Source organism: Bombina bombina, chromosome 12 (assembly GCF_027579735.1).
Source record: "Bombina bombina isolate aBomBom1 chromosome 12, aBomBom1.pri, whole genome shotgun sequence".
NCBI lineage: Eukaryota > Metazoa > Chordata > Amphibia > Anura > Bombinatoridae > Bombina > Bombina bombina.
In genome coordinates, this window is record NC_069510.1 from 58,527,525 (window position 1) to 58,542,731 (window position 15,207).

Consider the following 15,207-nt stretch of genomic DNA (forward strand, 5'->3'; position numbering starts at 1 on the left):
TGCTACTAGTAGCAACATGGTAATGGCAAAGCATACAGGCCTCTGGAAGTGAATGGTTTACGTGAGTACGTGATAATTCCAGCTGGTAAAATATTGTGATACTACAGTACTCAGTTCTGGCAGTGCAAGGGTTACATGACACTCTGTGACCAAGAAGTACGATGTCTGTTCACTGTGTCTGTCCTTCAGCTGTCACACAAAATGCTGAGACATCCAAAGAACAACACACCCCTCTGTATATGGACTGTATATGGAGAGTCTGAGAAGAGTCTTATCTCTAGCTCCCAGATAACCCACTGAGCACTGTCCTCCCCAGTGGCAGCTCCCAGCCGCACCCACTTCTCCCATTCCACCCCTCCCTCCCTCCCCCAGTCCTGTCCCTGCAACCTCACACCACCTCCTGCCAACAGAATCACAAGTCATCTCCCAACTTTCTATTACATTTTTCAGATTATTTGCAGAGTTCCCCTCGATTTGTACAGCACTTCACCTAACGTCTAAATATTCGGCTGAAAAGTACTTTTCTTAACCTCACCCCACTTGCTGCAGGTCTTCCAATCATATCCTCATCCACCTGTAGATGGCCATGTGTTTTGTTGCTGCGACACAGCATATGTCCTTATCTATCTCTCCAATGAAACACAGGTACAATCTCAAAGTTTCCTCTTCTTGATTCAGATCCATTTAACCCAACTTTATCATACTGGCACTGTCTTCCACCAACTGTTTCATACATTGCACAGTATAGCAGTATAGGTCCTCTCCCAAATGGTACAGGACATATCACTAATCCCCACCAGATAACAGCTATCCAATTTACCCTTTTTGATACAGATCTCACAACATTCCAGAAGATGGTAAAGCCTGGCCATTTAACAGTTCCTTTCCAACTGGACATCAATCATCACTTTAGCTCACACATCTTAAAATCTGACATGGATCCTCTGAATGTTTCACAAACACAAATCTGGTTTCTCTCATAGCTTCTTTGTACTTGACAGTGGTTCACTTACAACTTTTATATGGTAGCAATCCGCATTCTATCACAGTTCCTCTCAAACTTTTCAACCTATCAAACACAAAACACTCTCACATGTTTTACCCACTAAGCAAATACTTCTCTTAGTTTCCCCAACACACTAATTTTCCCACATCCAACCTTTAAATGGTCCAGGTCTTATCTCCTAACCTTTCCTCACCCTTTGCAGGTCTTTTTAAAATTAAGTACCACTTGAAGATTTCTCCCATAATCTGCTCATCCATTACACATCTCCCAATTTGCCCTATCTAGAACAGGTACCCTCCAAACTTTCACCACCTGGAACCCTCTTCCCATATCTCTCCAGTCAGCATAGGTTTCATCCAACTTCTCTTCATGCTTGACTTATATACAATATGGATCTATAAACAAGATGCAGATGCACTGCATATGACCCAGCAGACTTTGCTACCTGCATCTCACATATTTTAGTACTTATTCCCTAGAATGTATGGTGCTCTTGAATTTTAGCTGGTTATATTTTATAATTAGGATACACTGGTTCATCCTTCCAGTACTTGAATTAGCAGTTTAAGAAATAAAAAAAATATGTTCTAGAAATCAAGTAAAGCTTAGTTTACATAAACAAGACAAAAATTCATACTAAATTTAAAAAATATTTTATAAAACATTCTGCAGAGAAATAATATATACAACAGAATTACTACAACATGTTCTCAAAAAAATAAATCTAGAATGGTTCTGGATAAACATATAAAGATATAACCTGCCAAGGCTAAGCTGGCACACAAAATGAGCCTGCAGCAAGGGACCTTAGTTATAAGACATACAATATATACAAATACTGCACAATGAGGGAATCCAATAGAGAGATCAGAGTCCATGCAAGTAGCTGCTCAGCAGTGCTGGGTCCAGTACGCTATCAGTTATTGGTTGCTCTGTGAGAAATTCTCTTTGATGCTGCCGGCTTCTCCTCCCTTCTTTCTGGGGGATGGGGAGCTCTGAATGGTGAGCAGGCAGAGGCTCCCTGAAAAAATATGGATGCAGGAGAGCCTAAGGAAGAGGAAGATTGTGTTACATGATGACAGAGGTGGGAGCAACCATAAAGATGTCAACAGTGGTAGAGAGAGAAGGGAATATGTTGCTCAGAGACATGATCACAGTCGCACAATATAATTGCCAGTGTGTACAAGCTTTCTGGTTCCCAAACCTATACTCTAAATAGTGATTACAGAGACTAAACACCACACAAATAGAATGTGTTTATAACTGGCTGATATCATAACAGAACAGCCAGTCGAATTGTAATTAGCCAAAAGCATTTATGGAGCTGTCCAATCCATACCAAGTAAAAGTGCCCTTACATAACCACTTCCCACACATAGCCAGATAAATGGCCCCTTCCTCCTACACACAGTCAGCCAGGTGGCTCAACTCTCACACTTAGCCAAACAACTTAGTTCTACCTCTCAAACCTAACCAGATAAGTTGGTCCTGCATCTCAAACCTAAGCATAAAAATGTTTCCTAAATCTCTGAAACAGATAAGCGCAAACAGACTCAAGTGTAGGTAGATACAACAAACACACCCCACTCTCTGAATTGTACTTACAAAATTGTAATTTATTCAGGCGGTTTGTTAAAATAACATATGATCTCCACGGCAGTTAAAACATAAATCTTTGCAAATGAACATGAAAGTTTCTGAGCCAAAAGTGTCCGTTTTGAGTTAATGTCCGTTGTAGTGACTTCAAATAAAAAAAACGCTTGTATTAGAGAGCGTCAATGTAGAAGCCGGTAACGTCACTGGAACAAAGTACGGATCCTCATGTAGTCCAAAAGCCTCAACGCGTTTCAACCGCCACCGTGCGGTCTTTCTCAAGAGGTAAAAGTTCATGTCCCTTCTCACAGTGCAGGTTATTATATAGCCAGCAAGCTTATTTTATTGGATGGAGAAAGGTCTCTTTATATAACTAGCCTGCTAACAGATTTCTCAAGTTTCTACCCTTCCTAAAGGTGATTAGTGGATGTTCTGATAATGATGGTGCTAGCATACTATCTGATTTTAGTATGCCCCAATGTTTCCTAAAGGCCTCCTTGACAATCATATGGCCTTCAATATAGGTAGTTATGAATCGGATGGAATCCTGGTCCTGTGCATTTTGTTTATTTATACATTTGTGTATGTATATTTATATATGTATGTGACAAAGAATTAATTAATTAATTTATTTATTAATGATATATTTTTATTATGTATATTTTGGACATTTTAAATATTTTTGAGATTTTTAGTATTTTTAATATATATTTTAAATTACATGATTTGATTAATTTGAATATGAATATTTTTATGTCCAGAATATTTAAATAGTATCCAAATAACATTTAAGTAGTATAATACTTAAATGTTTTCAAATCAGTATTATTATGTATTTTAATGGCATAACTTATGGGTGCTAATAGTAATAATCAATATAGAGTAGATAGGATACAATGGCTGTTCCCTTATACATTGGTTTAGATTTTGATCTATGCACAATATACACCGTACTATTAATGGCTATAAAAACATTTGTGAAAATACATTGGTTTTTTAATCTATTAGTGATAGTTTTTTTTTTTTTTTTTTTTTTTTTGCGGTCTATTATTTTACATTTTTCGGTAAAATTTAGTAATTATATGTTTAACAGTACATTATTATATATGTTTTCAATAGTATAAAATTTAAATATTTGTGTTTTTAATAGATTTTTGTTATAATAACTTTGTTCTTTCTTTGTCTTTTATTTTGTACTATCCTTCAACATTTTTTCGACAATTGGCAAAATATGCTTGTGAAAATCTAGTTTATTGTAGTTTAGTAATGACATCATTTGGTTTATTAACTTATTTTGTTGTAGTATAATTTATATACCATTTTATAGTATTTTAGCATAGTTATGTTTTTAATCGTATTATTATAATATGTGCCACTTATTTAATATGCATTGTAACTCTAGCTTGCTTCCCACAACAAACACAGCAGGCAGGCTAGTTATATAAAGAGACCTTTCTCCATCCAATAAAATAAGCTTGCTGGCTATATAATAACCTGCACTGTGAGAAGGGACATGAACTTTTACCTCTTGAGAAAGACCGCACGGTGGCGGTTGAAACGCGTTGAGGCTTTTGGACTACATGAGGATCCGTACTTTGTTCCAGTGACGTTACCGGCTTCTACATTGACGCTCTCTAATACAAGCGTTTTTTTTATTTGAAGTCACTACAACGGACATTAACTCAAAACGGACACTTTTGGCTCAGAAACTTTCATGTTCATTTGCAAAGATTTATGTTTTAACTGCCGTGGAGATCATATGTTATTTTAACAAACCGCCTGAATAAATTACAATTTTGTAAGTACAATTCAGAGAGTGGGGTGTGTTTGTTGTATCTACCTACACTTGAGTCTGTTTGCGCTTATCTGTTTCAGAGATTTGGGATTCTACTTTACTTCAGGAGGCACGCAGGACACCTTCGGTCATTTTTGCAGCAACAGGTCTCGTATATAATAATCATTACACAGTTGTACTTATTTGCACCTATTGTGTTTTTTGCTCCTTGTCTGATCTTTAGGAATTTGTATAATAATAATTAGTGATTCCAAACTAACACACGTTAATCTATATTTTTTTATATTATATTTATTTATTGCTTTCATTAAGTATTAATTTTTATTCTAATTCTTATTGTTATTTATCCTTTTGGTGTTTATTTTGTTACATCATAGCAATTTTGAATCACCCCTGGCAGCTAGCGCTGTTTAATTATTGTGCTTTATAAAAATGTTTCCTGTTTCCTAAACATAAACAGACAAGTGGGTTATGCCTACTACAGCTCTTTGCCAGACAAATAGGTTCTGTCTTACACAGTTGGCCAGCCAAGTGGGTCCAGTTCCCACACCTAGCTATACAAGTGGCTCCTGCCTTGCACACCTAGCCAGACAAGTGGCTCCTGCTTTCCACACCTAGCCAGACAAATTTGTCTTGCCTCTCATACCAAGGAAGCCCAGAGGACCTAGCTCACATGGAAAGCTCAGAGACCCTAGTGGTCCCATCTCATACAACTGGGAAGACAAGCAACATCTCTTTCTTATACCTAGCAAGAAAAAACACCTAACACAGATAGAGCTCTCCTGACTAGCATACCTCACAAGGCAATAAACTCTGTGTCCCACATCAATCAAGAGCAGGGATTCTACTGCCTACTTCTAGTAAAATCAGAGCCCTGCAGCTTGTGACACCTAGCAACACCAATGAGTATGCCTTCCACATCTTGAAACTCATGGACTTTGCTTATAATGCGTAAAAAGTACAGAAGATCTGACTACCATGCAAATCAAGGCTAAAGTCTCTCCCACATCTGGTTCCCACAGAAGACTAGGTGCCCTACCTCTCACACCAAGGGTGTGAACAGCCTAAACCCACAAAAACTTGTGGGGGTAACAGGGTAGTAGGCTTACTAAAAAGTATTATGTAAAAAAGCAGAATACTTAAAAGGACACTAAAGTCAAAATTAAACTTTCATGATTCAGATTAAGCATGCACTTAAAACAAAAACTTAACTAAACTCATTTTATATTCCCACTTTCTGAGGCACCAACTCCTACAAAGCATGTGCAGAGATTCACTGTTTATACGTATATGCATTTGTGATTGACTGATGGCTGTCACATGACACAAGGGGAGGGAAAATGGAAGTAGCTTTCCCATTTCTCAGAGAAAAAAAAATACTTTTCATTTAAAATTCAGATTTAGTAGTCACTTTTATGGCTAAACAAGGAATTGTTAAAGTAATAACATTTCACAAATAAGTGTGGCTCTTCTCACCTCAGCTGCTCGGATTCTCTGATTGGACGGATACACCAAGAAACGCATGAGAAGCTGCAGAGCCTCAGGGGAAGTGTCTGGGACAATACGCTCTGGGGGAAGGGGACGATGCTCTTTGAATGAGATCTTGTTATAATCTGGCAGTTCTGTAATCTCCTGCAGATGAAACAACCAGCATGAGAAATGAGGCCAAGGGCAGTCACATGGACAGAGTGAGGACATGGCAGGTTAGACGCACAGACAGAGGGATGGCCTATATGGATAGTCAATTAAAGGAATATAATTTTTTTCCTTTGTGCATCTAAAAGAGGGCATTTTAAAATATGTTTGTTTCTAAAGTTAATGTTCCTGCAAGTAAAAAAAATACTTCTGTTGCTTGCCACTGTCCAACAATAGAGATCTGGTAGTTGGTTATTAACAGCCAATGAGCAATATATCCTTTTTTGGGTTTGGGTGTTTAATGTGCCTTTAAAGACAATACAATATCATGGAGAGAGGGATGGCAAAGAGAGGAAGGGTTTAACAAGAAAGTCAGAAATAAGGCAAAAATGGCTACATGCAGCAATCATCAGTAGTAAGAAAGGAATAAAAGAACAGTGAGGGGCACTATGGAAGAAACAGTAATAAGACCATGGTCTGGCTAGTGAGTAGTAGTGGAGGGGATGGCGCCTAAAGTAACATAATAAAAGAGTTACCCACAGGCCAAGTCTTAGGGCTGGGTGTCCCCAGAGTACGCAGGACACAGCAGAGTTGTTCAATATCATTTTCCCCAGGAAACAGCGGGGAACCATTTAGCAGTTCTCCAAATATGCAGCCGACTGCCCTGAAGACAAAAGCATGGTTAAAGTGCAGCTCTCATAGTGGTGCCTCAGTTTTCTCTACAGAAAATGTTGCCATCCGGGGGGCATAATGAAAAAGCCGAATGGGGACAGATAAATACTTTGCAATATTATAACATTTTCTGTTCTTAATAAATGTTACGTAAATCATTAAATAGGTCATGGAGATAACACTCAGCCTATGATATATACTATGGATTTACAGAAAAAATAATTGCAGCAGTTAACCATTAAAGGGACAATTTACTCAAAAATTTTCTCCCCTTTAATTTGTTCCCAATGATCCACTTTACCTGCTGGAGTGTATTAAATTGTTTACAAGTATTTCCTTTACCCTTATATTGGCATTTGAAATAGATGATTTAGCATGTGGTATCCCCACCTATTCTGAAAGTTTGTGGCCGCGCGTACCAGCTATAGATAAGCTTTGTAAACACAGCCAGCAGAAGAAATTACAATCCCAGTGGGATATAGCAGAGATAAGGTAATAAAATGTTGATTTTCCATTGTTCTCTCCAAGTACTGGTGATTGTTTTATGGACAGATATAAGATAAAGAAGCAGGTATATGTACACAATGTGATACAGTAATGAGATCTGATTATACCTACAAGCTCAACCCATTTTATTAGGTCGTGGCTTCAAAACACAAAATCATAGCTTTAATATACACAAATAAACCTTAAAAAGATAATATGCATACATTCTTTACACTGCAGTTGGGGAAAAAAAGCAATTGTAAACACATTAAGGGAAAAACTATTTTACAGTATACTGTCCCTTTAAGGTTAAGGAAATTTAACCCTTACAGTTCGTGTCCTTCATTCTGTGTTTTCTTTCTCTATAATAAACTGTTACTTAGTTCCTTACACAGACGCATTATGCAGATATCTGAGCAGCCCAGGCCAAAATATAGGTAGAATTAAGTATGATAATAAACATTGTAGTCAATTTTTTTTGTTTAATCTAAACACATTATTTATGCTTATTTGATCAATGAATTTATTTCATGATAGTGAGAATCTACAAGCCATCACGTGTGGGCATTCCCCTCCTGCCCACTAGGAGGCAAAATATACCCCAAAACCATACTTTAAATCCCTCCCACTTACCCTGAATCATCAGTCATACAATTAGCCAAGTAGATAGAGGAAACTGAAAAGCAGGAAAGATAAAGCAGGGCAATAGAAGGGCATAACAAGTACTACCACCACCTGAACAAAAAGAAAGGACGGGGCTTGTGGACTCTCACCATCATGAACAAAATGTATTTATCAGGTAAGCAAAAATGTTGTTTTCTTTCATCAGATGGGGAGAGTCCACTAGTCATAACATGTGGGAGTCTACACCCAAGCAGTGAAGTCCCTGAGATCCCCATCAAATAGGTGGGGGGGGAGACAAACAGTGAAGGCAGGTACATTACCAATGAGGAACTGCAGACCTTTCGTGTCAAGAGCAGCCTCTGAAGAGGCATATACATCAAAAAAATATATAACTTTGAAATAAGTGTGCAAAGAAGACCAAGTAGTTGCCTTGCAAATCTGATCAATAGAAGCCTGATTATGAAAGGCCCAAGAACTGCTCTAGTAGAATGAGCAGTAATGTGCTCAGGGGGGGAGTCTTAGCTGCAATCAAATATGCCTTAAAGGGACACTGAACCCAATTTTCTTTTGTGATTCAGATAGAGCATGACATTTTATGCAACTTTCTAATTTACTCCTATTATCAATTTTTCTTCATTTTCTTGGTATCTTTATTTGAAATGCAAGAATGTAAGTTTAGATGCCGGCCCATTTTTGGTGAACAACCTGGGTTGTTCTTGTTGATTGGTGGATAAATTCATCCACCAATAAAAAAAAGTGCTGTCCAGAGATCTGAACTAATAAAAAAGCTTAGATGCCTTCTTTTTCAAATAAAGATAGGAAGAGAACGAAGAAAAAAATGATAATAGGAGTAAATTAGAAAGTTGCTTAAAATTGCATGCTCTATCTGAATCACGAAAGAAAAAATTTGGGTTCAGTGTCCCTTTAAGAATTAAGAGAAGAACTCTGAAATCTTTTGTGGCTTCAACAATATCCAGATTGTGAAGAAGTTGCTTCTTCTATAGTATCTATAGATACTACCTTAGGGAGAAAGGAACAAGTAGTGCAAAGAGCAGCCTTATCCTGAAGAAAAGTCAGAAAAGGAAGTCAAAATTTGAAAGCACATAAATGAATTTTATCTTTATATAGAAACATATTTGTAATAAACATGTATTGGCAAAAATGCTTCTAGTAAAAGTTACTACTGTTTTTCTGGTATAGCTAGATAAATGGACAGTAACATCATTTAAACAAATTTAAAAAGTGCCCAAAAAGTGCTTAAAAATTATACAAAATGTATGGTATATAAATATATGTCCTCAGACTATATGAATCATTTCTATATGTTCATACTAATAGCCGGTTGGCAACATCCACTGTGCTTACCTCAGCAGCAGCACCTCAGCATGGTGCCAAGGATCTATCACAATTAACAGCACTCAAAGGGGGAATGGTGGATACATCTGCATTTCCCATGGGGAAGGCTGTGAATCCCTCAAGGAGAAGCACACTGTAGACTAGGGGATTGGCTAATAAATCAACATTTCATCTCGGGAGGGCTAGCAGACTGTAGACTATGGGACTGGTGGATAAATCCACATTTTAACTCTGGAGGGCTGTGAATCCCAAAAGGAGAAGCACTCTGTAGATTAGGGTTTGGTGGATGAATCCACATTTCACCTGGGGAGGACAGTGAATCCCACAAAAAGAAGCAGACTGTAAAATAAGGGATTGGTGGATTAATCCACATTTCACCTGGGGAGGGCAGTAAATCCCACAAGGAGAAGCACACTGTAGATTAGGGTTTAGTGGATGAATCCACATTACCCCTGGGAAGGGCTGTGAATCCCACAAGGGGAAGCAGACTGTAGACTAGAGGATTGGTGGATGAATCCACATTTCACCTTGGGAGGGCTGTGAATCCCACAGAGACAAAAACACTGTAGACTAAGGAATTGGTGGATGAATCCACATTTCCCCTGGGAAGGGCTGTGGATCCCATAAGGGGAAGCAGACTGTAGACTAGAGGATTGGTCAATTAATCCACATTTCACCTGTGGAGAACTGTAAATCCCACAAGGAACAGCACAATGTAGACTAAGGGATTGGTGGATTAATCCACATTTTAACTGGGGAGCGCTGTGAATCCCACAAGGAGAAGCACACTGTAGATTAGGGTTTGGTAGATGAATCCACATTTCACCTGGGGAGGGCTGTGAATCCCACAAGGAGAAGCACACTGTAGATTAGGGGATTGGTGGATTACTCCATATTTCATTTGGGGAGGGCTGTGAATCCCATAAGGAGCCGCACACTGTAGACTAGGGGATTGGTGGAGGAATCCATATTTCACCTGGTAGGCCTGTGTCATTCCCACTGAGAAAAGATCTTTCACTGCCTAGCTGACAACTCCTTGTCTACCCCTACGTCAGACAGAGTGATATAGGAGGAAATAGGCCTCAGATCAGTTAGAGAATCCCCCTTCAACAACAAGTAGATCGGCACTTCACCTCACCCCATCAAGGAGGCAAAATAAATTACTTAGGATTCAGGGGAAGTGGGAGGGATTTAAAGCTCTGGTATATTGGGGTATCTTTTGCCTCCTCCTAGTGGTCAAAGTGGTCAAGAAGGAAATTTAAATACATGATGACTTGTGGACTCACTATTATCTCACCAAAGAAAAGAGCATTTCAAAAAGTATTACCGTTTCTTTCTTTTCTGGAAAAAACACATGGTCTTGTCCTAAATAAGTGTGACAGACACCGGCTACCCTGACTGGGTAGCTCCGCCAGAAGGGTCCTTCCTATACCTGGAACATGCCGCTATGTAGGGGAGCAAAATGATTAAAGCAGAGCCCACCCGAATAACCAGACAAAACCAGTATTCGGGTGAAACAAAGAACATCTTTATTGTGGAAACACACTGCTTATATACACAAACACATCTTTATAAGGAGTCTTATCAGACCCCCAGATCTCCCGCCATTCCAACCCCTCCAGACAGGTTGGCGCCCCCCATAGCAGTTATAGTCCCATAGAGTCCCAGCGATATGGAGGTGGTTATTCCGGGTTGATACCGGGGGAGTGGCGGGACTTCCAGGGTGTCGTTGGAAAGCTCTCGGTCCCCAGATCCAAAAAGCGTCATGATCCGTTGCTGGGGGCCGGAGCTACGGATGATCAAATGTACACCGGGAAAGCCATAAGAAGTAGGAGTTATAGGGGTGTCCGAGACTCCAAGTTCCCAAAGGTGGTCCCCTCCGGCAATCACCCCACCTCTTGCCTGCCCTAGGGGGTACCAACCCACAAAAGAGCGGAGCTCTGGGGTGAAGGGCCCCTGGAGCAGCCTGGGGTAAAGGGCAGCGGGTACTCAGGGAGGCGCGGCCGTCCGGTAGTTCCAGGAGCCCGGCCAGCTGTAAAGGGGTTAGGATCCGTGACAGTGCTCTCCCTGAAAAGTCCGGCAGACCCGGCTAGATCCACGCACGGGTCGGCCTTGGACTGTCTGGGGAACTATCCCAATTCAGTTTGCCAGGAAAGTTCGTTGGCATTCCCATTGGTTTTTCCCGGCCGATATTGGAAAGTGAAATTGAAGGGCTGCAAGGCTAAACTCCACCGCAATAGGCATCCATTGTCCCCAGAAACTCAGTTGAGCCAAACCAGGGGGTATAGTTGTAGCTTTTTCAGGGCCCACACCAGGGCCAGGCATTCCTTCTCCTCCGCCGCGTAGCCTACCTCTCTGGGTAACAGCTTCCCACTGTTGTAGGCTACAGGGTGGTCGTGCCCGTCTTCGTCCACCTGGCTCAGCACTGCTCCCAACCCGAACCTGGAGGCTTCAAAAACATGTGGTTGGGTTAGGAGCGGCCAGGATAGGGGCAGAGATCAAGGCTGTCTTGAGGCTTTGGAAGGCGGCCTCACACTCGGGAGATCACCAGACCTGTCGGGACTTTGGAAGGCAGCCTCACACTCGGGAGATCACCAGACCTGTTCTCGGGTTAGATCGGTCAGGGGTTTGGGCAGGGCACTGTAGTTGGGGTCAAACTTGTGGTAGTACCCTGCGGTCCCTAGGAAAGCTAAGACCTGGGTCTTGGTGGTTGGCCAGTTTGCGACCGCCTCAATCTTGGCCGGCTCCGGCACTGCTTCCCGCAGCCATCTCGGTGTCCAAGGTGCTGGATCGTACATTTGTCGGGCTTCAGGGTCAGACCGGCGGCCCTGATGCGGTCTACAACGATGCCTAGATGGACCAAATGGTCCTCCCAAGTGTTGCTGTAGGTCGCATTATCATCTAGGTATGCACAGGCATAATCCTGGAGGCCATCCAGGAGGTGATCTACCATCCTCTGGAAGGTCGACGGAGCATTCTTCATTTCAAACAGCATGACCTTAAACTGGTATAGGCCAAAGGGGGTGATGAACGCCAACTTTGGAATGGACTCTGGGTCCAGGAGGATCTGCCAGTACCCCTTGCAAAGGTTTAGAGTGGCCAGGAAGTTTCCATGGGCAATGCGATCTAGAAGGTCATCGACCCTGGGCATAGGGTAGGCATCTGTCGTTGTTCTGTCATTGAGCCTACGGTAGTCTATGCAGAACTGGGTGGTCTCGTCCCGTTTGTGTACCAGTACCATCGGGGATGCCCAGGGGCTGTTGGACGGTTCAATAACACCCATGTCCAGCATCTCCCCGAATTCGCTGCGCATATTTTCCCTAACTGCCTCAGAGACCTGATACACCGGCTGTCGCAAGGGTGCCTGTCCCGGGGTCTCCATTCGGTGCACCGCTACCGTGGTGTACCCAGGTTAAGTGGAGAACATGTCTCTACGGTCCCCTAGCACCTGTCTGACTTGCTCCTTCTGCCTAGTCCCTAGCCTCTCGTCTAACTGTATGTCACCCATGCCTGGGGGCATCTTATTTTGCCCCAAAAAGTCCCCCCAAAGGGGAACTCCGGCATGGGAAGACTCTCTGAGTCCTCTACGGCCTGTGCACATAAGGCGGCTATGTCCTCTGCCCTTTCCTGGTATGCCTTCAGCATGTTCACATGAAAGGTCTGGCGGACCCCGTCATCTGAGCATTTAGCTACCAGACAGGTTGCGTCATTCAGCTGTTCTACCACTCGATAGGGTCCCTGCCAAGAAGTCTGTAGCTTGTCTGTTTTGACAGGCTTCAGGGCCAGGACCTTCTGCCCTACTTCTAAGATCCGGTTACGGGCATTCCGGTCGTACCACCGCTTCTGCCTACCTTGAGCGACCTGAAGGTTCTCTTGCACCCTCTCGGCAAGGTTCTTCAGTCAGTCTCTGAATTCTAGGATGTACCCCACAATGGAGGGTCCTTCCTTCCCCACTGATCCTTCCCAGTGGGCTGGTCTAGGTGCCCCCTCACCCGCTGGCCATATACTAATTCAAAGGGGGAGGTGCGGCAGGTATCTTTCCCAGTCTTTGTGAGAGGCCAAGAATGTCCTAAGCAACTGCTTTAGGTCCTGTTGAACCTCTCACACAACCCATTAGTCTGGGGGTGGTATGGAGTGCTTTGCAGGGGTTTTAACCCACAAAGCCTCCACAGCTGCTGGGTGAGCTCAGCAGTGAACTGGGTTCCTTGGTCTAAGATCACTTCCCGGTGAAAACCCACTCCGCCCTGTCTTTGCCTGGATATTGGACAGAGGGATGGCCTCTTGGTACCAGGTGCCATAATCTACCACTGTCAGTATATACTTTTTCCCGGAGGGGCTGGGACAGGACAGGGGACTAAAAATATCTACAGCTACCCTGCTGAAGGGTTCATCAATGATGGGGAGAGGGTGAAGAGAGGATTTGGAGTGGTCTCCTGTCTTGCCTACTCTCTGGCATACATCACAGGTCCTACAGTACTGCCTAACATCCCCAGTAACCCCTGGCCAAAAGAAGGTCTGAGTCAGTCGGTAGTGGGTCCTAGTGACTCCTAGATGTCCTACTAGGGTAATGTCATGAGGCTCAAACGGAACCTGTTGCAAAACTCGAAGAACAAGATTTAGGCTCCAAGGAGGAGTCCCAGATCTAAACACAGATCTAAACTCTGTGCCAGGAAAAACCATGCTCTTCACACCAGAATAAGTAGGTCCACCACACCTTGTGGTAGATACGCCGCGTAACTAGTTTACAAGCTTGAATAATAGTATCAATGACACACTCAGAGAAACCTCTCTTGGCTAAGACTAAGCATTCAAACAGTCACAGTCAGCCTCAGAGAATCTAGATTTTGATAAACAAATGGACCTTGTATCAGCAGGTCTCTGCAACAAGGTAACTTCCACAGAGGAGATGAGGACAACCCCACTAGATCCGTAAAACATGTCCTTCGTGGCCACAATGGAGCAATAAGGATTACTGATACTCTGCTTGATGCGGGCCACCACTCGAGGAAAAAGTGATAATGGAGGGAAAAAATATATGAGTTTGAACCTCAAGGGCACTGCTAGTGCATCTATTAGATCTGCTTGGGGATCGCTCGACCCGTACATGGGTAGCTTTGTATTGATACAGGACGCCATGAGATTTATCTTCGGCGTCCCCCACTTGCTGCATATCTCTGCAAACATCTCGGGATGGAGAGACCATTCCCCTGGATGGAAGGATTGCCTGCTGAGAAAATCCGCCTCCCACACAATAAACTAATTCACAAACTGTATCTCCTTGGTCTAGATTCAAAAATTGTGAAATAGGTGGAATGCTGGCTTAAGGACAGAAAACAAAGTGTCTTAGTAAATGGATTTGTAACAGAGTGGATGTTCCAGGGGGGGGGGGGGGGGGGGTAGGCAAAATGAGAAGTGATATACAACAATTTGAGGATTGGACAAACGACTGGGATCTAAAGTTTAACACAGCAAAGTGTAAAAACACAATTTATGCTTACCTGATAAATTTATTTCTCTTGTGGTGTATCCAGTCCACAGATCATCCATTACTTGTGGGATATTCTCATTCCCAACAGGAAGTTGCAAGAGGACACCCACAGCAGAGTTGTAATATAGCTCCTCCCCTAACTGTCATAGCCAGTCATTCGACCGAAAACAAGCCGAGAAAGGAGGAACCATAGGGTGTAGTGGTTACTGTAGTTTAAATTTAAAAATTACCTGCCTTAAAATGACAGGGCGGGCCGTGGACTGGATACACCACAAGAGAAATAAATTTATCAGGTAAGCATAAATTGTGTTTTCTCTTGTAAGGTGTATCCAGTCCACGGATCATCCATTACTTGTGGGATACCAATACCAAAGCTAAAGTACACGGATGAAGGGAGGGACAAGGCAGGAACTTAAATGGAAGGAACCACTGCCTGTAAAACCTTTCTCCCAAATATAGCCACGAAGAAGCAAAAGTATCAAATTTGTAAAATTTTGAAAAAGTATGAAGCGAAGACCAAGTCGCCGCCTTGCAAATCTGTTCAACAGAAGC

General features: G+C 42.3%; 1 protein-coding gene across 1 annotated transcript in view; it reads right to left on the reverse strand.

Annotated features, from left to right (window-relative positions):
* Positions 1-1,643: 1,643 nt before the first annotated feature.
* Positions 1,644-15,207, reverse strand: part of CDK20 (cyclin dependent kinase 20) — a 164,462-nt gene continuing 150,898 nt past the window's right edge. Inside the window, exons 7-9 of the mRNA XM_053695852.1 lie at positions 6,570-6,693; positions 5,871-6,026; positions 1,644-2,053 (exon numbers count right to left, since the gene is read on the reverse strand). Coding sequence (XP_053551827.1) covers positions 1,874-2,053; positions 5,871-6,026; positions 6,570-6,693 — 460 coding nt within the window. The 3' untranslated portion in view covers positions 1,644-1,873. The remainder of the gene's footprint in view (positions 2,054-5,870; positions 6,027-6,569; positions 6,694-15,207) is intronic.